Here is a 24,314-nt window from a genome sequence, read left to right as displayed (position 1 = left end):
AAGATTAGCCTCTACACCAACTCAATATAAAGAATGCGTTCCTAAATGGCGATTTGGAGGAAGAAATGTATATGGACCTCCCACTTGGATTTGAGAAGAGCATTGGTACCAACAAGTTATGCAATCTAAAACAATCCTTGTATAGTCTGAAACAGTCCCCAAGAGCGTAGTTTGAAAGGTTTGGAAAGGCAGTAAAAAGCTATGGTTATACTCAGAGCCAAGCAGACCACACAATGTTCTTCAAGCACTCTGGTGACGGTAAGAAAGCTATTTTAATTGTCTACGTGGATGATATAATAATGGTTGGTGATGACAGGGGAGAGATTGAAGAACTTAAAGAGGAAACTAGCATATGAGTTTGAGACCAAAGACTTGGGACCCCTAAAGTACTTTCTTGGGATGGAGTTTACAAGATCTAAGGAGGGAATCTTTGTCAACCAACGTAAGTATGTCCTGGATTTACTCACAGAAACAGGAATGCTCAGGTGCAAAATAGGTCAAAGTCCCAATGAACCTAATTTGAAGCTACAACCTATCGAAGCCAAAGATGTGGTAGAAAGAGAGAAATATCAAAGGCTTGTGGGCAGACTCATCTATCTGTCCCACACTCGACATGATATAGCATTTGCAGTAAGTGTAGTAAGTCAAGTTATGCACTCACCAGGTTCACAACATTTTAAAGCTGTCTACAGAATTCTAAGGTACCTAAAGAGAACTCCTGGAAAAGATTTGTTCTCCAGAAAACATGAACATCTTCACATAGAGACTTATACAGACGCAGACTGGGCAGGCAGTGTTACTGATAGAAGATCAACATCGAGATACTACACCTGTGTGGGAGATAATCTCGTCACTTAGAGGAGTAAGAAACAAAACGTGGTGGCCAAAAGTAGTGTTGAAGCTGAATTTCGTTCAGTTGCCCATGGGATTTGTGAGGTCATGTGGATAAAAAGACTTCTAGAGAACTTAAGGGTCTCTACTCCCTTATCAGCTAAGTTTTACTGTGATAATAAAGCTGCGATTTTCATTGCCCATAATTCAATACTCCATGACAGGACAAATCATGTAGAGGTGGATAAACATTTTATCAAGGAGAAAATTGATAATGGGGTAATTTGTATGCCCTACATTCTAACAGTTGATCAAGTCTCCAATGTTCTTACAAAGGGGTTACACAAAAATCAATTTGAAAAATTAGTGAGCAAACTTGCCATGGAAGATATCTTCAAGCTAGCTTAAGGGGAGTGTAGAAATGTAGGAAATGGGGACAATGGATCCCTACTTTATGGGATCCCACAAATTGAGAAAACATATATCCATGTTTCATGGGTTACATGTATCCATGTTTTATGGATTTTACTTTTCTATCTTTTGGTGTGTATATAAGGTGTTGTATGTAGATTAGATGGTATGTGTGAAGATATCATTGCATTCCATATTGTTTTGTTTTATTTTGTTAAAAGATGAATCCTATTTTGTATCAAGTTTCATCAATGGTTTGGATGAGCAGCTTAGGCCGATGGTCAAAATGTTACAGCCGACCACGATCAAGCAAGCAGCAAAGCAGGCTCACCTCCAAGAGATGGTTCTGGAGGCATTTGCCCGGAAACACAAGATATCACCTAAGGGATTCCGAGAGCACAGCCCGCAAATCAGTGGAATACAGCCGAATGGGGGTAGTCAAATGGTTCAGAAGGGAAGTCTGATCCTTAAGAATTCTCCCAATCTAGTTCCAGGGAAGTCATTGTCAGTGGAATAGAAGCGACAGTTAGGACTCTGCTTCCGATGTGGGGAGAAGTACACTCCTGGACACCAATGCAAAAGGCAACTAATACAGATGGTAGGGCAGAAAGAGGAGAATGAAAAGCGGATGGAAGAAGTGGAAGAACCGGAAGACACTAGTGGAGGTACAAGGGAAAATGGGGAAATATCCATGCATGCATTGCATGGTTGCCCCACAAGAAGGATAATTAAGGTGAAAGGATGGGGTGGGCAAGAAGAAGCTAATGAAACTAATTGACAGTGGGAGCACCCATAGCTTCCTCGATGAGGAGACTACCTTAGATTTGCAGTGCAACACACAAGAAACCACTCCCCTATCAATTGTGATTGCAAATGGGAGCACAATGATTAACAGGTACAAATGTCAGGGGTTTAAGGGGAAGATGCATGGCTAGGAGTTTACTGCAAACCTTCGAATCCTTAAGCTAGAGGGTTGCCACATTGTGTTAGGGGTTAATTGGATGAAAACAATTAACCCCTTAGTGTTCGATTTCAATACTCTAGAGGTCGCTTTTGAAATAGAAGGGAAGAAGATTACAATGACAGGATGGATGGAAAAAGAAGAATGCAAGGTGATGTCAGGTCGTAAAATGCAAAGATTGCTAGATCACAGGAAGGCCTCCATTGCCACCCTACATTCTATGTAAGTTTTGGAAGTTGGAAACAATACAGAGGAGGAGGGGAGACTGACAACCAGAAATAATATAATCCACAGTCAGGCCGCTACCAATGAGGTAAATACTTGTGACTCCCTATATTCACTATTAATGGAATTTGAGGATCTCTTTGCTAAACCCACCACTCTACCCCCACAATGATTCCTAGACCACTCTATACATTTAAAGCCAAATACAGAGCCCATTAACATCTGAGCCTATCGATACTCACCCTTGCAAAAGGCCGAAATTCAGAAGCTAGTAAAGGAGATGTTATCTAAGGCCATCATCCAACCAAGTCAAAGTCCATTTGCCTCCCCAATCTTGTTAGTTAAGATGACGGATGGGACATGGCAATTCTGTGTAGACTATAGTCAACTAAACTCAATCACAACCAAGAACAAATTCCCCATCCCTATCATTGAGGACCTCCTAGACAAACTAACTGGTGCCACAGCCTTTTCTAAAATAAACCTAACTTTTGGTTACCACCCAATTAGAATGAACCCCACCGATGCCCACAAGACTTCTTTTTGAACCCATCAAGGGCACTATGAGTTCCTAGTCACACCCTTTGGCTTGACAAACGCCCCAGCCACATTTCAAGCCCTTATGAACCATATCTTTGAACCCTACTTGAGAAAGTTTATTCTTGTATTCTTTGATGACATACTCATATATAGTCCAAACTTGGACTAGCATATAACCCACCTCAAACTAACCTTCGAGATCCTCAAATGTAATTAGTTGTGTGTGAAAAAGTCAAGTGCACCTTTGTTGAAACTCAGGTGGAGTACTTGGGCCATATCATCTCAGGGCAGGGGGTCAGTACGGATCCAAAGAAGATCACAACCATGCTGGAATGGCCAAGACCTCAATCGGTTAAGGAACTAAGGGGCTTCCTAGGTTTAACCAAGTCTTACAGGCAATTCATCATAAGTTATGGGAGCAGCAGTAAGCCCTTAACTGAATTGCTCAAGAAGAATAATTTTGGGGGGAACAAGGAGGCAAAGGAGGCATTCCAAATGTTGAAGATAGCAATGACTCAAGCACGAGTACTAGCCCTACCGAATTTCTCAAAACTTTTCACTCTAGAAATGGATGAGTGTGAAACAGGGGTGGGGGTTGTGCTAACTCAAGATGGTAGACCATTGGCCTTCCTTAGCCAAGCCCTAGCTCCAAAGCACTTGGGCTTGAGCATATACGATAAAGAGTTGATTACAGTGTTAATGGTTGTGGACAAATGGAGGTATTAGGAGGGAAATTCATTCGTGATCAAGACAAACCACAAGAGCCTCAAGTTTCTAACACAGCAAAGGATCCACACTCAGTTACAAAGGAAAGGAGTTACCAATTTATTGGACCTAAATTAGACCATACAATGTTGAGAAGAGCGGAAGACTCAAACACAACAAAAAATAATCTCAGAATCCAATAAACACGCACGGCAAAAGGCAATCACACAACTTACTCAAATAATAAAAACGCAAGCATAAGAAAGGAAAAAAGACACAAAGATTTTACCGTGGTTCATCCCAAAATAAGGCTACATCCATGTTGAACTCTGGCAAGAAGAGCTCACTGCACTATTTGGAGAAAATAGATACACCCTCAATGCATACAACTCTCTCACTCATTGTACATCAATGGTTCTCTAACAAAGCCGCCTCTTAATCACAAAATAAAGATTAGAAGCTTACCCTAAGAACCAGAGAATACACAAAGATAAATGAACAAAGAGAACTGAGAAACCCTTGCTCACCGAAAACACCTTCTGCCAATCGCTCTGCCCTCCTCTCTTTTCTTTCTTCTTTTTCACCCTCGAACAATCTTGAGACACAGTAGCAATATATAATGAATCTGAGCGGCTGAGATTGGATCCAAGACAAGGCACAATCGACGGCCAAGGGATGATCGAGAAGCAAGATTAACAGAAAAGGCCAAAGGACAATCAAGGAGCGTCGGGAAAAGCAAAGGCCGTTGGATGGTTGCCAAGTGGCCATCCATCAGGCACCCAATTGGGCTACTGAGGTTGCCAACTTTACCCTCCGTCAAACGGCATCATTTGATGCTTCACCACACACAACATACAATATTGGAAAGGGACGAGAATAGGGTGGTTGATGCCTTATCTCAAAAGGAAGAATGAAGAAGTTGCCAAGCTATGTCAGTTGTTGTGCTAGAATGGGTTCAAGACATATCAGGCAGCTATGAACATTTAGCGTGGATTAAGGAAATACTATCCCAATTGGTTGTGCAACCACAAGGCCGAAAAGACTATACCTTGGTGGCAGGGCTTCTCAGGTATAAAGGGAGGATGGTGGTTGAAAATGATGTGCAACTCAATGAGAGGATACTCCAAGCTATGCATGACTCTCCCTTAGGGGGACACTTCAGGCAGAATGTGACTTACCACCAAGTGAGATAGTTGTTCTATTGCCCGAGATTGAGAAGAGGTGTAACTTAATATATACTAAGATGCCAAACTTGCCAACGATGCAAACACAAACAAGTACCCTACCTAGGCTTGCTACAGCCCATAGCTATACCCGATCAAGCTTGGCAACAGATTATTATAGACTTCGTGGAGGGATTACCGAGGTCAGAAGGTTTTGATACAATTCTGGCAGTAGTAGACAAACTAAGTTCAATTACTTCATTGGTATGGCACATCCATTCATAGCCTCAGAAGTGGCAAGGAAGTTGATGGATTCAGTGTTCAAAATTCATGGCTTACCTCAATCAATAGTGTCGAATCAGGATAAGGTATTCACTAGTCAATTCTAGAAGGAACTATTCAATAAATTGGGGGTTGGTCTACACATGTCGACGGCCTACCATCCAAAAATTGATGGGCAAACAAAAAGGGTGAACCAATGTCTTGAGACCTATCTCAGATGTATCTGCTTTTCTAAGCCGAAGAGTTGGAGTAAGTCGCTACCTCTAGCACAGTGGTGGTACAAATTCAATTACCACACTTCGCTCAAGAGGTCTCCTTTTGAAGCTCTATTTGGTTACAAGGCCCCTATACTACCTGCAATCATGCACTACACCCCTACGAAGACCATGGTGGATCAATACTTGGGGCAAAGACAAGAAGCCTTACGGGTGATCAAAAGAGAACTTACAGTGACCCAACAAAGGATGAAATAGCAAGTGGACAGGAAGAGGAAGGAAATGACGTTTAAGGTTGGGGATGAAGTCTATTTGAAGGTTAAAAGATTTCAGCAGCAGCTATTTTAAACAATTGCTCCTACAAAACATAGCCCTACGTACTACAGGCCTAATGGATGCACCTACACCCAAACCACACATATTGGGAATATTTGCCAGCCTTGCTCCAGCAATTTCCACGAGTGGGTTAACAGGGTGTTAGTAAGGGAAGCATTGTAATTGGCTTCGTTTTTTCTCGATTTTTTTTGTTATTGTCATTGTTACTTAGCAGTTATGGCAATTAGGTTATCTGGTGGGGTGCACTCTAGAAGTGTGTATGGATGGCTATAAATAAGCCAATTTGGAGGATGGGGATCATGTCATGAATGAGAATGATCTTTTCCCTCTCATTTCTATTACTTTCTCTCTCTCTCTAGTCCTCTCTCTCCCTCCCTAATTCGAATCTTCCCTCAAAATTTCCCTCACATAATTCAAATTACCTTGCCAGATCCTTTGGATCTGACAACCTCTTGCATCCATAATCATATACTTATCATTCTGCAACTCACTTCATACATGGCATCTTAGAAGCCATGCATTTACCCAATCTTTTTTTTCAACCACATCAACAAGATGTTAATCTTCTAAGGCATTAATATGGACACTTGCATCAAATACTTCACCCAAGCATAGAGAGGTTTTGATATTCATTCTAGATTCCAAAACAGAACTTCACTTCTGGTGACTTTTTGGCAAGATATTTACAGTAAGAAAATAGACAGCTTGTTAATGAGCTTGAGGAAATGCGGGTCAGACATAAACAATTTCTCCAGATAAACAAGGAATGGTAACTAGTTTCTGAGGACCACATGTAACAATTTCCAGTCTTAGTTTGACCGAAGAAGAGATACATAGAATCATACCAAGCAACATTTTGTAAGAAGTCCCTTAACATTGTAAAATACTAAATGTCAAACCCTCACATTTAGTAATTGCTTGGCATACGTGTGAAACAAATCTAGCTCAACATATATGTTCCCAAGGATGTTATATGTATAAATACAGAAACTTGTATATAGACAAGTATAGACTTGCATTTTCCAGAGTATTTTATACATACTCCTCATTCATTAAACCTCCCCCCCCCCCCCCCCCCCCCCCCCCAAAAAAAAAAAAAAAAAACACACAAGTACTCAATAGTACTCTATATATTACATTTATCTTAACTATAAGCATTTCAAAATATTTTATATAATTGTGCCTATTTTCCAAAGATGTAAGTAGATAAATTCAGTATTTGGACATATATCCACATGAAGCACGCATAATCCATACAAGCTATATAAGAAATAATAGTAGATCGAAGGTAATAAAAAAAGAGAAGACAGAAAAATATTTCCTCCAATAATTGGTTGAGGTTCAAACAATTACTCTAAATTCATTTGAGAAGGGATGGAGCATTGTTACAACACATGATTCCATTCCATGGCTGTGAATTACAGCACCAGCCTTACATATCTCACAAACCTGAAGGACATAAATAAAAGGATGCATTAAAACAAGCAAAAAAAAATCCAAAACAGAAAAAGAAAATATATAAACAATATCATCCCATAGAATTTTCTTTTTCATTACTATCTATAAAATGTATACAAACTTTTTCTTCCCTTGACTGCTATGCAAATGAAAATATGTTGGCACATTGAAAAATTAATATTATAAGCTTTAACTGAATTAAAGAACCTACAGAAAATATAGGCAACATTATTAACAAATCAGCAATCTAAACGATAGGAAATTCAAAACAATAAAGATACTAGTTTTATGTGATTAGGAGCTTGTGATTTATCTAGTTGTAATAGGACTTTTAATAGATTGTGTGATAGAATTTAGGTGGTATTAGGTTACAGGTGAAGAATTTGGAGAATAATGAACTTCACTATATTTCTTTGGTCGAGTAGTACAATTATATAGAAGTAAGAACTTGCAAATATAGCTTAGCAAACTATACAACTTAGAAAACTATATAGCTTAAGAAACTATACAGTTTAGGAGACTACCAAAAAAAACAGAAAGGTTGACTTTCATCATTAATTCCATAGGATCAGAAAATCATCCTCGGTAGGGGTGTTCAAAAAAACCAGTGCACCGTGGAAACCGGCCAAACCGAACCGAACCGAACCGGTCGGGTTTTTTTTTTTTTTTTTGCAGTCCAAAACGGTTTGGAGGCTGTACAAACCTCGTGGTTCGTGGTTTGTACAGTTGGCGGTTCGGTTTTAAACCGAACCGCCCAAGAGAATATAAAAAAAAAAATTAAAAATATTATTATAAAAAGTACCCCAACAGCCCCGCACAACCCTAATTGGAATCGACAGCCCCCTCCCCCACCCGCGCAACCCTAATCAGTAGCCCCATCCCCCACCCACGCAACCCTAATCGGTAAACCCCTCCGGCCCTCCCCCACCAGCGCAACCCTAATCAACACCCCAGCCCCTACAATCACAAATCCCTCGACACCTCAGCGGCCCATCGTCTTCTCTTCTATTGCACCCTTCCATTGTCTTCTCTTCTGCTTTCTCTTTCTCCTCATCCTTGGATTATCGTCGGCAGCCATGCCCACGGTTCCACTGCCGGCTGTGGCAGATCGAGGCAGAAGAGAGGACCGACGGGGAACTAGAGCTATCTACGAGACATAATTGGGGCCGAAGCAGTTCGCCCATCTCACCAACGAGGACCATTCTATGTACTTGACAGCGAAGACCGGTTCTCCAATAGGTAGGTGTGCGTATTTTATTAATGTCTAGTGTTTGTTTGTTTGTTGTTATTGGGTCTAAAATAGGTCGTGAGCACTTCTCAAGTTGATAGGAGATTCGGCTAACAATTGACTAACTGCAGCCTAAAATGGGTCTTGGCCAAGTGTGGAGTAGCCTATATTAATTGTCCCTACTAGAGAGCAAAACACTCCTGTTGACTGTTGTGGTTTGCCTGCCACATGACATGAGCACCCCTGTTTCTTTGTGTGGCCACTAGCCGCTCAGTTGGAATGAGGATTAAACTTGAAAATAGTTTTTCTATTTTCTTGATGTAATATATTAAAATCATAACAAATTTCATAATTAAGTGTTCATGGATCTAGATGTATTACAAGACTTATACTACAGTCTAATTTGCTTAGAATTTTTTATTTTTTTGAGAATTGATCTTTCAGTCAATGTTAATTCCAAATAATTCATTTCTAAGAAAATATCTCAATGAAAGTAGCACCAATGATTCATTTCAAATTTTTTATTGCTTCAATTTCAATGGCAGATGGAAACAGATAGTAGCATCAATGATTCATCCGTTAAAAACCTCAATGAAGGCAGTGGTTCTAAACCTCCATTACCTTCTAAGTTTAAGGACAAAGGTATGAAAAAGAAACCTAGGCAGCAATCTGAAGTATGGGATCATTTTACAAGAAAAGTGGATGACCCTTCAAACCCTAGAGCTGTGTCCAACTATTGTGGTAAAAATTATGCAAGTGATACTAGAAAAAATGGGACAAGTACTCTTTGGAACCATGTAAACAATCAATGTAAGAAGAATCCTTACAGAGTAAAAGATAAGAAGCATAAGATTTTACGTTATCTAAAGAATAGTGACAATGAGGATGGAAGTGTTGGAGGTAGTAATCTTCTAACTATGGGATTTAGTCAGGCAGCTTGTAGGATAGCATGTGCCGAAATGATTGTCATTGATGAATTGCCATTTAGGTTTGTGGAGCAAGAAGGTTTTAGATTATTTTGTGGTGTTGCATGCCCTAAGTTTGATCCTCCTTCACACACTACAATTGCTAGGGATATAATTAGAGTTTACAATGATGAGAAGAAGAAGTTGAAGTCATTTTTTGTTAAGAATTCACAAAGAGTCTCCCTTACCACTGATACATGGACTTCTATTCAAAATGTCAACTATATGGTGCTTACGGCTCATTTTATAGATTTTGAATGGAAAATACAAAAAAGAATCTTAAACTTTTGTGAAATTCCAAATCATAAGGGAGAGACAATTGGTAAAGCAATTGACGCGTGTTTGAAACAATAGGGTATTGAGAAGGTTTTCACAATCACAATTGACAATGTTGCTTCTAACAATGGGGCTATTGGGCACATTAAGAAAAGATTGCAAATTTGGAACAGTGTTGTTTGTGATGGGGAATTCTTACACGTGAGATGTTCGGCTCATATTCTTAATTTGGTAGTGGGTGAGAGCTTAAAGGAACTGGACTTCTCTATTATGGCTATACATAACGCAGTTAGATATGTTAGAGCTTCTCCTTCAAGGTTGGCAAGATTCAAAAGTTGTGTCAAGAATACTTGTAAAGAAGAGAAGGCTCTTGTGTGCTTGGATGTTCCAACAAGGTGGAACTCCACTTATTTAATGTTGGAGCATGCACTGAGATTTGTTGACATGTTTAAATTGTTGGAAGAAGAGGATTTGCTCTATTTGCAACATTTTTGTGAAAATGATAGAAATGGGAAAAGGCCTATTAAGCCACCAAATTCTAAAGACTGGGAGAATTGTGCAACGTCCTGCAAGTTTTTGAAGACTTTTTATGATGCTACTCTCGTGTTTAGTGCCTCTTTGAATGTTACTGCAAATAATTATTTTCATGAAATTTGTAATGTACGTAGAAGACTAAACAAGTGGAGTTCATCATACGAATCAATCTTGAAAGATATGGCTTCAAGCATGAAGATAAAATTTGATAAGTATAGGGGCAACATTGAAAAACAAAATATACTTCTTTATGTGGCGGTTGTGCTTGATCCTAGGTACAAAATGAAATATGTCGCATTTTGTTTACACAAGCTCTATTCTGAAGATGAAGTTAAAAATGTAATGGATTCTATCAAGAGCGCTCTAGGGAAGTTAGTGCATTTTTATGCAACAAATAACTCAAATGGACAATCAAGAGAACATAAACAAGGTGGGACAAGTTCTGAACAAAAGATTTCAGTTGTGGATTCTGATGAGGATGATGATGTTAACATGTTCAAATCTGATTTTGAGAAAGAATGTATTGAAGATAATGCTTTTGAAATAAAAAATGAGCTTGAAAGGTACTTAGCTGAGCCTAATGAGGATATAAGAAATAATACTTTTGAGATATATTTTATTGGTGGAAGATAACTTCATCAAAGTACCATATCCTATTAGAGATTGCTCGAGATGTTCTTGCCATCCAAGTGTCAATAGTCGCTTCTGAGTCAGCTTTTAGCACTAGAGGTAGGGTGCTTGATTGCTTTCGGAGTTCATTGTGTCCATCTATGGTAGAAGCGTTGATTTGTTGCCAAAATTGGTTGAGAGGGACGTCTTTACCATTGGATATGACTTCAGTATTAGAAGAACATGCTACTTATGAATCAATTGAATATGGTAATTTTTTATTTACTCATCAAACATGTTTATTATTTTATTTGTATTAACTCTTAACATTTTATTTTTCTAACTTTATTGTTTCTCTTAATATTACAGATAAGTCCACTATGACAACAGATACTGTAAACATTGATTAGTGATAAAGTTGAAGTCGGAGGCTTGGAGCATGTGTGGTTGTGTTGTGAATTTTGAACTTTTAAGTTTGTATTTTGATCGGATTGTAACTTATCTTATTTTGAATGGTTATGTTATTGCGTCACATGTTTTTGCCGTTTTGGACTTTAAATACTTAGTTATGATTGGTGGTTGCCAACTATAATTCATTGATAAATAGTTGTTGAATATGTTGCCAATAGATTATAATTGCTAAATAGTTGCGGACAGGTTATAATTGTTGAACATGTTGGATAGGTTATAACAATGTTAAGGCATGTTTTGTTTATTTATAACAGGTTGGATGTTGTATGTTGAAATGTTGAACAGGTTATTTTCAAACCACAACAAATCAAACCACAAATGCGGTGCGATTTGGCCACACCCCAACCAAACCGCGATCTGGTTTGGTCGGAAAACCGCACTAGCGGTTTAGCGAGCTGAAAATGGTTCAAACCGGCCAAACCGCACCGTGCGCACCCCCTAGTAGCAACCAATCTCCGGCAAGATTCCAGCATCAAGCCAACTTAGAATGGCATATGTGCAAAGCAAGTTCAAATGGCAGGTTAGGAAATTGGAATACGTGCGTTCACCCACCAACTTCAATCTATGAAACTCTTTCCCTTGCTTGACCAAATTAAGAATTTCCTCTCAAGAGTAGTGTAGTCACATCATTCAAAGCAATGCAAGCTACACTCTCTCCATCTATTAAGGCATTGGTTGCAAATGAATTTTCTAAGCCCACCCACCCACAACCACTCACTATATGTTTGGGTAATACAAATCTTGAGAACAAGTTTTTTCCCTATTGTGAGAGACTTGATAGGAATCAAAACAAATAAAGATACTAATGTTATGTGAGTAGGAGTTTTTGATCTACCTAAATGTATTTTTAGTTTTATTAGGACTTTTAGTAGATCTATCTAAGTGCATTTTAGTTTTATTTTAGTTTTTTTCCTATTGTGGGAGACTCGTGTTGTTGTTGTAGGTTACCATATTAGCTAAGCATAGTTTTACAAGAGTTGTAGTTGTTTCTTCGGTCTTATTAAAGCCTATGTATAAGGCTCATGGGTGCAATTCATAAATATGTTTTTGATTTAGTGAATAAAAATTATTGACTCTCTGATGGAATCCTTCTTTCTCTCTCTTTTTCTCAGGCTTCCATCTCCCTCTATGCTTCTTCTCCTTCTCCCCCTACTTTCTTCTCTTCCTCTTCAATTTTCCACAATCATTCCAGTTGTTCCGCATCATGAAGAGTACAAAGGAAACTTGGTAAGAAACTTGAGGCATGGCATAGAAAAAAATGGCCTCACAAATGATATGGTCAATGGATAGAGCTAATTGGAAAATTAGAATGCATATACCTAGTGGGGTTAAGGCTTGGTATTTGTTGTATTCACTCTTGTACTCCAACAAATACCAACTTGACTTTATAGCACAATCAGCCTCAAGTTTCCCTAAGTTAAGGAACCAATTGTCCAATGCTTAAGCTATTAGGAAATGAGTTCAACAATGTATATCCCAGCTTCTCTGAAAGCTCATGCACATGCAACCACATCTTGCATATGGATTTGAACATAACTAATAACAGTTGATTGAAGCAACGTTGGAAGAATACTCGATTACAGAGGAAGAAAAAAACTTACTTAATGAAATGGAAAACTGCTTCAATATTTTATTGAGTATACGAATGGGGTATATATACAAGAATTCTTCTACAACATCTCCTAAAAAATAGGAAAATTGAATATCTTTAAAGGATAAAGTTTATCACTAAAGCTGGACTTATCACTTGAAATCAACTACCTCCTTTTTCTTAGGAATTTACCTCTTTATCAGTTTAATTTTTTGAATCTTCTCTTATCTCCAACCAACCTTATCTCTTGGTCTCATCCGTTTTCAAATTTATCTCCAACCAACCTTATCTCTTGGTTTTATCCATATTCAAACTTTTTGATTTGATATTCCAACAGGATTTAAAGCCAAATATAAAAGAAAGGCAAAATACACACATAACAAATAGAGCAAGAACTAAAAACAAAAAAGGAATTCATAGAATAAATTGACAATATTTTAACCTGAAACTACAGATCCAATATCATATTAAGTCAACAATTCTACCAAAAGGTTAAACTATTAAGATATAAGCCCCAAGTCCCAATAAAACGTATCAAGCTCCATAACAGACTACAAAAACAATTTAATTCAAGCCACTCCATTATTGATATAGCACAACCTAACTCAATAATAGCATACACAACTGAGAAGTCTACTCAGAAAAAGAGGACACTAGGGGCAAGCTTTGGTTGCTATCTGATAAAATACGTACTATGTTTCTTACTTTAGCATGAATGATTAATAACATTAAAACAACGAGCAAGATTAACTTTACACCATGTAACCAAGTCACTGTGCCTCGAGACAAAAGAAATCTAAATGGTCAAGGATGTTGAAGATCATTGGAGATTTCTTAGGATTAATTCCTAAATATATTTCCTTTCTTAAATATGTCCTCTTCCTATTTCTTAGGATTAGTGGAGATTGTTTAGAAGGTTTTTTTTTCCTCTTTTTTCTTTCTTTCCCTTTTGTATATTTCAAGATCTTCTCTATTATTCTCTTTCCTAAGATAGCGGGATATAATCTCCCGATCTCTAAATATATATTGTAAAGCAATATTCAGTTCAAGATAGAATTATTTCTTTCTTCATGGTATCAGAGCGGCTCATAACCGGGTACCTATAACCCTTTACGTTATCCATTGTTTCTTGTCATCCTTCATTGCTGACCTATGTTCTTCCCGCGATTTCTTGTTGGCCTTTATCACCATCATCTTTGCTACTTTGGCCTTCATTACCATTCTTGTTTCCTTCAATCTCCTTCATTGTTTTATGCTTATTCAGTGGGAAGATGTCTGAGACTTCCAAGAACATGACATCAATCCTAGAGAGCTTCAAAGGATCAATGTGTCACGACCCCAGCAGTGTTTCCAAAACGCGCTAGGCGCTAGTCGGGCACCAGACTGGGGCCTAGAGCCTAGGCAAACCGCTTTTTTTTTTTTTTTTTTTAGTTTCTAATGTGATTTCATGTTATTTTCAGATAAAGCAGAGTTAAAAAGATAAATAAAACTTATATATATAAATCAGAAACTTATATAAACAATATATTTATGTATATAAACAGTTGTTTATATATATATAAATTTATAGATAAACAATATATTTATATGTATAAATAAATCTGTTATATAAACAAAAACTTATATATATATGTGTGTGTGTGCTAGAATTATGCTCAATTAAGGCTGATCTCTAGGATCAGTGTTTTATGTAAATATTATGTAAATATGGAAAGACAATAATGTAAATTAGGATGGTAGGATGTTGTCTATTATTTCTTTCCTTCTTTGCTAATAATCCTCTCCTTAAAAGAGGATATTGTACACATTCATTTTAATTCAATCAAGACATTGTCTTTGATAATTTCTAAGTATATATAAACTGGGGTATCAGGCTAGGGCAGAGGAAGAACACGAGAGAGATGATTGGCGGCGACGACCAAGGGAAATCGGGGCCAAGAGAGACGACTGAAGCGACTCCACAAGAGACGGCGGCGACGTGCGACAAGAAAGGTTGAGACAAAAAGGGCAAGCGGCGACGACGATTCAGTAAGAGACGGTCAGCGGTGGTGTGCGAGAGAGAGAAAGGGAAAGTGACGAGAGAGATAAGAGGTAGGGGGAAACAAAAACCCTAACTATTGATTTATACAAAATGGATTAGGTGGCCCAAGTGATTCATGTGGCCCATGCGGCCGATTAGGCCATAATCGGCCCAGGCGGTTCATGCGGCTAGGCGGCCGCCTTGGCCGATTAGGCGCCGCCCAGTACCAATTAGCCAAACCGCACCTAAGGGGGCCAATTATGCCATAATCGTGGCAGCTAGTGGCCGTCTAGCGCCTTGACGGCACCTAGGCAACTGCCTAGGCCGATTTTTAGAACACTGACCCCGAGGGTATAGTAGTAAATGTAATAGTAGTTGTAGTATAATGCATTTATTGTATTGTACCTTAAGCTGTTGATTTATGTTGTATCTTTCAGTTAACTACTAACTGAAAGATAAAACAGTCCATAAATAAGCTAGATTAGTTAGAGAATGTTATTGTCGAATGATAACCTGAATTTTAGTCATTTCTCTCTAGATTTCTCTCTCTCTCAATCTCCCCTGTTCTGCCTCAATTCTCTTTGCTCTCTCTCTCTTTCTGCTCTGTTTCTCCCTCCCTTTTTGCTCTCTCCCCCAATTTCTTCCAAATTCCTTTCTAAACCCTAAGTGCATGACATTTAGTATCAAAGCCGGTGGTCCTTGACTGCCGAATTGCAATTGAGGCGAGTTAGGAAGGCGAGTGCTAGAAACAGATTCACGCCATATCTATAGGTTGTTTCTCGGCTGTTAATTGAAGCAAATTCAGGCAATACCCATAGGCTGTTTCTCAGCTGTTAAATTGAAATAGAGCCAAGCGATTTCCGGCAAGCTAGGTGAATTTTAGAAGCTGATACAGAAACAGTTGATTCAGGAGGCTGATTCAGATCTGTCACCCAGCAGTTAATTTCAATTAGAATTTGAAGGCAGATCAAATCAATTGAGTCCGGAGGCTGAATAAGATCTAGCCAATCACAGGTGATTGCTGCTCATAGTCGGTCCTTTGAAGCAGATCAGAAAACAATTTTTTTTGAGTAAGTGAATTCAGGAAATGGCAGAAGGAACAAAGATGAAGCAGTTGGAGGTGCGGCTTGATGTTCTGGAGCTAGGTTTAAAACAGACACAGGAGGAGGTGAGTCTTAGCAGAGAAGAAAATGCACTAATCAGAGAAGTTGTGCAAAACATGGAAAGAAGTTTTACGGAACAACTCACTAATGTCAACCAAAGGCTAGATGGAATTACGACTAACACCAACCAAAGGATGGATGGAATGATGAGGATGATTTCTACAATGCTTCAGGCCAGATTACCTGAGGATTTTCCTCCAAGATCTGCTACGGCTCCAGCTTGAAGGGGGAGTGTTGAAGATTGATGGAGATTTCTTAGGATTTATTCCTAAATATATCTCCTTTCTTAAATATGTCATTTTCCTATTTCTTAGGATTATTGGAGATTTCTTAGAAGTTCTTTTTTTTTTTCTGTTTTTTCTTTCTTTCCCTTTTGTATTTTTCGTGACCTTCTCTATTATTCTCTTTTCAAAGATATCGAGATATGATCTCCCATCTAGTATATATTGTAAAGCAATATTCAGTTCAAGATCTAGAAGAATTACTTCTTTCTTCAAAGGATCTTTTTAACCCAAAACCAGATTTCCAAAGGGAACACAAACTTTTATTGCAAAGATATAGCCTATGCTATCAGTGTATTATCGGATATAGAATCAACTTTTTCATTGAAAAGATCATGGAAAACCCACAAAGCACCATCAAAATCAAACAAAAATATGCATTGATCAATGAAAAAGTTGATTCTATTCTCATTATGTTATCTGTTACTGTGGAGAAAAGTAAAACCTTTGTTATTTTTGAATGTGTTGTGCATCGACTGTATTTATATTCAAAGGTCTACCTAATTAAGGAGATTCCACCTCTTTATCAATTCCTAAAAATCAGGGATTCTAAGAATCAAAAGTCAACTGATCTAAATAGTAAATATACAATTTCCTAGTTTTATATAGCTATTATATAAATAAAAAATAAATTTGCATATCTACAGCACTAACTATGTCACATATCCCAATCATGTTCCCCAAAGTCATTATATATAGTAAAATATATACCATCAAAAAGGTGCTTCTTTATTCATAGAGAGCAGACCCCAAAAAAGTACCACCTCCACAATTAAGGTTCAAACAATAAAAGATTTGAACTGTATCAATGTTTTGAGGCTGTCTAATGCTTTCATGATTGGTTCAAATAATCAAAGATTTGAAATAAAACACAACCCTACAAAAACCGTCAATGAACATCAGTATTTTCAATAAAATATTTTGTCACTTCAAATCCTAAGATTCTATTATGAGCATAGAAACAATGGATTCCAATGCACTACAACTTGCGACTCTAATATTTTGCGCATAACTGCAGCTTGAACACAGATGACCTCAAAGGTCAAGAAACAACATGACACCAAAGCCACTATAAAGCCAAAAGTTTTCTTGGATTAAAAGATGAGCCAGCAGGCTAGGCCTCTATCCTCATCAGTCATCACACTAACACAAAAGAAATGAAATAAAATAACATGAATAAATAAAATAAAATGAAAAGTAAAAACTGAATGAAAACACAGTTACCTTTAAGAAGAGAGGAGCACAATCAGTACACTTCAGGGGTTTATATGGATAGGGCCTGAGAGGAGGTGTAGACAAAATAAATCCATCAGAAGAAAGCACATACATGTCTTCTGGAACCATTCTTTCCTTCTGTACACCTGCACAGCAAACATATTTCCACAAGTAAAGAAAGAAAAACTCCACAGAGAGATGAAGCCATACAAATATCATGCCAGAAGAACACAAAGAATTCATGCAAGCAGAGAAGATTTGAATGGGGAGAGAGATGCAGACCAGAAGGAGACATGACAATCAGCTGGCGAGACTTGGGGATGGAATCATCATGAATTTTGATGGCAATGCTGCCTCCAGAACCTAATAACCATCCAAGGGTATAGAAGTGCCGACAGAGTTCAGATGCCAACACCTTAGTTTCTTTAACAGCATCATTCTCCAGATATGGATTGTCAATGGATTCCTGCATTGTCGCGCCATTTGCAGCCATCTGTTCTGATGGTATTCCAGCCCCCATTATACCGTTGTTCACAATTCCCAAAGAGGTCGGTGGTGGTGCAATCCTTTTGCCTACAAATAAATATAGAGAGAGAGAGAGATTGAAGTCACAAAAAATGAAGTTGAATGTCTTCATTTCTGTGGATTTATATGAGAGGAAGAGAGGTCAAGACACATATTCCATATTGTCATGACCCTATGAGCAATAAAAGGGTATTATTGTAATAGGATAGAATAGTTTGATAGGAATATTTTAGCAAGTGGCTAGAGGCACATGGGAGCATGTGCTAGGCTATTAGAAGGCAAATATGCCTATATAAGATTGCTGTAATGGGTTTGTTTCCTTATCAAAGAAATTAATGAATTTAATCTGTTTTTCTCCTCCTCCAAATTCTCTCCCCTTCCTTGATCTTCATCTCCTTCTTTTCTATTCTTCTAATCCCCCTACACTTCTTCTAATCTCTCCCTCATTCTTTCAAATTCCCCCTAATTTCCTTCTGTTCTTGACCTTAGTTGAATCGGATTCTTCCGATTCCCAAACTGATCCTAGGTTAAGTCTTAGGTTCATGACAAATTGGTATCAAAGCCAACGATTCTCGGTTGTGATTCTGTCAAATCCTATTAATATTCAACGAGCAGAGTTCGGTGAATTCCGATGGTACGGGAGTGATTGGAAGATCAGAGACACTACAGTCCGAGTTTTGAAGACGAAGACGACCATTGAATCTTGGAATTGATTCCAACGCACGAAGAGTTGAGTGTCGGCTTGAATCTGAAGGAGAAGTAGGAAGAGTGACTTCGGCTAAGGCTCCGGTGGTTGAGTCGAAGGAACTGATTGGAAGTGTTGTCGATTTTTGGAGGCGAAGTCAGCAGTGACGCTCGGTGGTGAAACTCAGAGTGTTGCCGATTTCTAGAGGCACTTCGAAGGACGGTTTCTGGCTAGTGATTTTTCATATCCGACCGTGATAGAGGAGGTGAGATATAGCCACGATTCTCGACAACCCAGGCGAATTCAAGGAGCTACTATCTGCCAGTGGTCCTCAACTTAGAAGGTCACAACTGGAGTGGGTGACCAGAGGTTGGCGCGAATGGCCAGGAGGTTGCGACTGGTGCAAGAGTTCCAAGCGATCGCGATTGTGTAGCAAGCTTCTCGCGATCGCGGTTTGGTCGGGCAGGTGATCTTGGACATTGTATCTTAGCGATGGTCCTCAGCCTCCTTCCATAGTAATCGATCCTCAATTCCAAAAAAATCCGTGGGTGCAGCACAATCACTCAAGGAAGGTGTCGCGACCATTAACAAAGTGATAGCTATTTTGCAGTGGGTGTCGCGATTTGAACTAGCAGTGAGTGGTGATTTTGGAATCAGAAGTGATCGCAAATTGGAGTAGGCGTAGTGTTGCGGTCGTACCCATTACGAGCAGAGATTAACGATCGAAATAGAGGGAGGATTTGGTGTTGTGGTCGTATCAATTGTTGTCATCAGCCGAGGCAGCCTTTCGGTGAATCGCACAGTTTGAGCGGACGAGATGGACGTCTCACCAATCGAAATTACAAGCCGGTCAAGTTGGGCAGGACTCAATCACGAAGGAGTGTTAATTAAGAGTGGAGACATGGGTTAGCTAATTCCAAGCCATCGGAGGATCACCACCACGACTGGAACTACCCATTGAGCAATTTCCTAAGGTTACAAAGATTGAACTTGGGCTGATAGCTGAGGCCGAACGTGGAAGGCAAGGAAGATTCAAGCCCAGTCGATTCCAGTAAGCATAGGGAATCATTGCAGCAGGCGAGTCAGGAGATTAGATAGCCCTGGGTAACTCTAGAAGGCCGATCAAGTTGCTGTAATTGTGCGGCTTCTTCCACTGCTACAATAAACCTGACCTTAAAGCAGAACAGTGGCTACAATTTGCCACTTATTGGATCAATTGCAGAGGCGATTGTGTGAAGTGGAGGAGTAGGTTGATTACGGCTATTTTCTAAGGCTGGGCAGTGTTGGGTCAGCAAGCCGAAGCAGATTTGGCGGAATTGGAAGCCAATTCATAAACTACTGCAGCCATCAAATTCTCAATTTTGGAGAATTCTGTTAGTTGCATCAAAATTAATCAAAGGAGGCGAGCAGTCCAGGCGATTCCACCATCTATTTGAATTTTGATGGAGGATGACATCAGGATGAAACCGAGAGAATCTCAATTGCAGTAGAAGGATGTTGCATTTTTAGGGGGGATGTCTTGCTCGTGAGGCCATGGGGAGTAGTATATGCACAAGGACATTGGAGTCTCAATTGCAGAAGAAGAATGCTTTATTTTCAGCTGGAATGGAGCCTCAATGGTAGCCAAAGGAGGCTACATTTTCAGTTGGCAGCAACATGGACAAAGGAATAAGCAATGGGATTCATGAAGAGTGCGAGGAATTTGGCCGTATGATTCGCGAGAAGCTACAAGAGTTTGCAATGATACTTATTAAAAAGTATTATTACAACTTTCCGGTAGAATACTTTAATGATTATTACAGAAGTTTTAATAATAAGGACTTCCTTGAAATGGAGCAGCCAAAGGAGAAGTCAAGATTATGGAAGAGCAAATCAGTGCTTACCTCCAACGTGGAGTGGAAGAAGGATACTGGTTTCAACATAACTATTAAGGAGGAAGGCAACATCAGTGATAAAATTGGTGGTGAATGGCATTGTTCAAAAAGAATCTATGATGAACAGGTTGATGAGGCAACAAAGGAAAAGGGACAATCAGAAATTATTGAAAGAGAAGTTCACATAGAGGGAAATTCCAGCAAACACGAGGAAGGAGTTGCTGAATTATTTTCATGTAATCAAGAAATTCCGACTGAAACTTCAGCCAATATTAAGGAAGTTGGCATTGTAAATGAAGCGAACAAGTCAATGGAAACTCAGGATTCCAAGGATGAAAGAAGATTGGATGAGGAGATTGGGGTAGACCACACTCTACAAGAGCAAGAAGCAGATCCCGGTGATGCACAGCCTAATCAAGATGTAAATCATGTTAGGAAAGAAGATCGAGATGAAAGACAGGTGTCAGTCATTGAGAAATTGTTGGTTGGAATTGAAATGGCAGCAGCTCCTAATGTTAATGCTCACAAACAGCCTTGGTATGAGCATTCAAGGCAAGTCTACAATCCCCCATTGCTGCATTTTGAGGTTGTTGTTGATATTTTTGCAGCAGAGCATGGCTATGGGTTGAATGGGGGTACAATAACAACAACTATGGTTGTAAATCTGCTCTCCTTACTTGTCGTGGATGGTAATGAAGTTTTCCCTATAGAAATTATGGGCCAATTTATACTTGGAATTGATCTTGAAAACCTAAGAATGAAGAAGAAGAGACCTAGAAGTAGAAAGAAAGAAAGAAGGATGATCCGCATAGAGAATGTTGGAATTGGATGAAGAGCGACGGCTACTTGCGACAAGTTCTTGGGGACAAGAACTCTCTTAAGGAGGGGGGAATTGTCATGACCCTATGAGCAATAAAAGGGTATTATTGTAATAGGATAAAATAGTTTGTTAGAGATATTCTAGCAAATGGTTAGAAGCACATGGGAGCATGTGCTAGGCTGTTAGGAAGCAAATATGCCTATATAAGGTTGCTATAATGGGTTTGTTTCCTTATCAAATAAATTAATGAATTGAATCTGTTTTTCTCCTCCTCCAAATTCTCTCCCCTTCCTTGATCTTCATCTCCCTTTCTATTCTTCCAATCCCCCAACACTTCTTCTAATCTCTCCCTCATTCTTTCAAATTCCCCCTAATTTCCTTCTGTTCTCAACCTTAGTTGAATCGGATTCTTCCGATTCCCAAACTGATCCTAGGTTAAGTCCTAGGTTCATGACACATATCTTGTATTTTTAATATGTTAAGAAGCTAATTACAACTATTACATGCTATGTACATCACTCGAGCATTATGGAAAATTCTTTGTCAGCGGAAGTAAGGATCGAACCTAAAATGCTAAAATAGCTAGGATTTCCATGATGTTACCTTAAATCAGGTCGATAGAACAAACACACACACACGCATCTTCATAGTAGCTGTAATGTTTATTACAGATTCCAAACATACATCTCACACCCTTATAGAGTTATAGAAGCTTCATACATACACCCATACATCTTGTAATTTAAGTATCGTAGCCGCTATTTACAATACAACAATCGTACTACAAAATCATATATAACGTTTCAAGAAGGCTTAAACTGAATGTCCACCACCTCCTTGCCACTTGCTCGGGCTTGCACCTATAGTACCTGACACGTCTATTATACCTGAGATGTTGAATATCCCAGAACTGTGAAACACCCAAGTTAGACAATAATATCTAAGTGAAATGGTTCATGAAAGAAGAATATATGTGTGCAAATGCAATATGCAATATGAAACCTCTCCTATGGTAGTCATCATGGCAACACGTTGATAAATCGCAAGAGCACGAGATCTTGGCTCACCGCAAGATCATGAGATCACTCATGATGTCCCAACAACCAACCACAGTCACCAAAATGACATGATATATAACAAAGCAGAAGGAATACAAGTAAACCAAGGAAAATATGATATGTAAGTCAACACCCATGCACAAGTGAAGCAACAAATGCTCAAAGTGTCACAAAAAATGCAGGAACCACTCACCTTGACAATTTACCTTTCGAGTGTACTGTTCACGCTTGTTGGGTTAGGTTTTTTCACTATTTTTCAGACTGTTTGGCACGAACTCCGAGGAAGACCAAAAAATTCCAGCAAGGTCAGTTCTCCCTTATTTTTGGCAGAGCTCCCCCCCCCCCTCCCTTTTTTGCAGAATCTTCCCCTCACTTTTGCACCTCTCAATATGGCATAATCTTGACTTTGAATAATTTGGAATGCCAAAACTCAACCTAAAGCCTTTATTTATAGAATTTCCCGACCAATGATATCCTGCCACTTGACTCACCACAAGTGGCCTTGGTTTTCGTGTCCTATCATCTCATGCCACTTGTCCCATCATTATGGGACTTCATCATGACTTTTCCTTTAACTAATCATATTGCACCACGTGTCGCCTCAATTCTTGTGCGTCATTATTACTATTCATGTGCATCAAACCAAATTGCGCCACTTGTCGAGCACAAGCCAATCACATGTTGCCACCTAATGCCTCATCATAACTCCCCATGTTCAACCAATCACAAGCCTCCACATGCCCTGCCACTTGCACCCCCATTATTACCTTCCATGTGCAACCAATCAAAATCCTTCAAATATCGCGAACTCATGCCTCATTTTACGTGTCTCATCATTACTTCTCCCCTGGTCCAATCATCCTTTGCCAAGTGTCATACCACCTAGCATCCTCATCGTGACTCATAATTACCTCCCAAATTGTGGCTAGTCACTTTAAGCCACTTGTTCCAAACTAGATTGAAATAATATTTGAAATCCAAAGTTATATTGAAATGTAATTTGGAATCCAAAACGATTTAATAAGATTTGAAGTCTAAAATTAAATTTGAAATCCAAAGCTATATTGGAATAAGGCTTCACATCTGCAACCTTTGTGTTATTGCTCTTTGGCCTGAACCTTTCAAATATTGCACTCTTGCCTCAAACTTTTCAATAATTGCACTTAGACCCCTTGCAACTTGATCCCCAGCTGTCATAAAATTTCCTTTATGCCCCCCGGAAAAAGGGTTTATTACATTAATACCCTAGGATTTTGAACTCAAATGTTTGAGGAAAAATGACATTTCAAGAGATTATGAAAGTTCTGAGGTAAAAGTACAGTTTCGAAACTAGTGGCAAAATCGTAATTTTTGAGCTCGGGTGAAAGTGCAGTTTCTGAAAAACCCGGGGCACAAGTGTAATTTACCAAAATCCTGAGGTATTAACATAATAAACCCCTTCTCCAAGGGCATGAAGAAAATTTTAGGACGGCCCAAGGACCAAGTTGCAAAGGGTCTAAGTGCAATTATTGAAATGTTCGAGGCAAGAGTACAATATTTGAAAGGTTCGATCCAAAGAGCAATAACACAAAGGTTCCAGATGTGAAGCCTTATTCTAATATAGCTTTGGATTTCAAATTTAGTTTTGGACTTCAAATCTTATTAAATCTAGTTTTGGATTCCAAATTACATTTCAACTTTGGATTCCAAATATTATTTCAATCTAGCTTGGGACAAATGGCACAAAGTGATTAGCCACAATTTGGGAGGTAATTATGAGTCATGATGAGGGTGCTAGGTGGCAGGACACTTGGCAAATGATGATTGGACCAGAGGAGAAGTAATGATAAGGCACGTAAAATGAGGCACGAGTTGGCGATATTTGGAGGATTT

The 24,314-nt window shown here is 38.9% G+C and overlaps 1 protein-coding gene across 5 annotated transcripts in view; it reads right to left on the bottom strand.

The window, feature by feature from the left end:
* LOC127791504 (probable bifunctional methylthioribulose-1-phosphate dehydratase/enolase-phosphatase E1 2) overlaps positions 1-24,314 on the bottom strand; it is a 95,404-nt gene that overhangs the window by 59,110 nt on the left and 11,980 nt on the right. For 4 of the 5 annotated variants that reach the window (XR_008020959.1, XM_052321417.1, XM_052321418.1 and 1 more), the window contains exons 3-5: positions 17,763-18,053; positions 17,490-17,626; positions 7,023-7,118 (exon numbers count right to left, since the gene is read on the bottom strand). Coding sequence is in view for 4 of the 5 variants with exons in the window: in XM_052321417.1 (XP_052177377.1) it covers positions 7,023-7,118; positions 17,490-17,626; positions 17,763-18,053 (524 nt within the window). In the remaining variant the exon portion in view is untranslated. The remainder of the gene's footprint in view (positions 1-7,022; positions 7,119-17,489; positions 17,627-17,762; positions 18,054-24,314) is intronic. The other variant, XM_052321419.1, reaches the window with a different exon arrangement.

This window comes from Diospyros lotus, chromosome 15 (assembly GCF_014633365.1).
Source record: "Diospyros lotus cultivar Yz01 chromosome 15, ASM1463336v1, whole genome shotgun sequence".
Classification (NCBI taxonomy): Eukaryota; Viridiplantae; Streptophyta; class Magnoliopsida; order Ericales; family Ebenaceae; genus Diospyros; species Diospyros lotus.
This window is presented reverse-complemented; position numbering and strand designations above follow the sequence as displayed.